An 850-nucleotide genomic window follows, 5' to 3' on the forward strand; every position below is an offset into this window, starting at 1 on the left:
AATGAAGACATTTCCTGTGAAAACATTGTATATATGAATATATGTCATTTTTATACATTACTAATTACATAAGTAGTTCGACTTCAAATAGAAGAAAAATTCTATTATGAGAACGATATCTTTGGTACTAATCTATTAACCATTTCATGTTTCTTATCAGAAGGAAGCTGCAAATGCTGTAGCGCTACATAAAATTCATGAAGTATATTTCTTTTCAGAACTAGCATAGCCCTTTGATTTTAATAAACATTGTAATGGAACCGATAATAATCTAAATTCCAAACGTAGAAAAGTCAAAGATCTTTGCATTCAACTAGTATGTCATTTTGATAAGTTAAGTCAACCGGGTGATTCCGAACGTAATAATTACTACAATTAAATAAGTTATTGGTTATATGCACAAATAAGTGAAATTCATACTAACAAATATTCAGAGATTGCTGATGGCATATGATGATTTCTGTTCCAATTATTTAGATGAGATATATTAGTTTTGCTTTTCAAATTTTGTATTTCCTTATTTAATCTTTCCTTCATGTTTTGACTCTTCATTTTTTGAGCATTTAAGCATGAACACAATGTAGTAAACAAATAGAAAGGGAAAAAATTATATATTAATAATACAGTAATTCTAATATAATAATTTCTATTTTCAGGTGTATAATTAATATTTTATCATCACAATTATAATTTCAATAAGTAAAATTTCTAACTTTATACAAAATAAATAAAAGGAAACACATGAAAATAACAAAAATAGACGGAATAGTAATAAGAACAATGAGGCTACCCCTTTTGTGGATTGTAAGTATAAGTCTACATTTTTACATTTAGTTCCATTTTGCATATG

The 850-nt window shown here is 26.0% G+C and overlaps 1 protein-coding gene across 1 annotated transcript; it reads left to right on the top strand.

The window, feature by feature from the left end:
- Window positions 1-160: 160 nt before the first annotated feature.
- On the top strand, window positions 161-379 carry PCYB_004410 (CYIR protein; the record flags this gene model as incomplete). The annotated part of the gene is made up of 2 exons (XM_004227862.1): window positions 161-202; window positions 230-379. Coding segments are annotated over 2 exons (192 nt in total), but the record flags the coding sequence as incomplete, so codon positions are not given.
- Between the last annotated feature and the right edge of the window lie 471 nt (window positions 380-850).

Source organism: Plasmodium cynomolgi (genome assembly GCF_000321355.1).
Source record: "Plasmodium cynomolgi strain B DNA, scaffold: 0499, whole genome shotgun sequence".
NCBI classification, from domain to species: Eukaryota; Apicomplexa; class Aconoidasida; order Haemosporida; family Plasmodiidae; genus Plasmodium; species Plasmodium cynomolgi.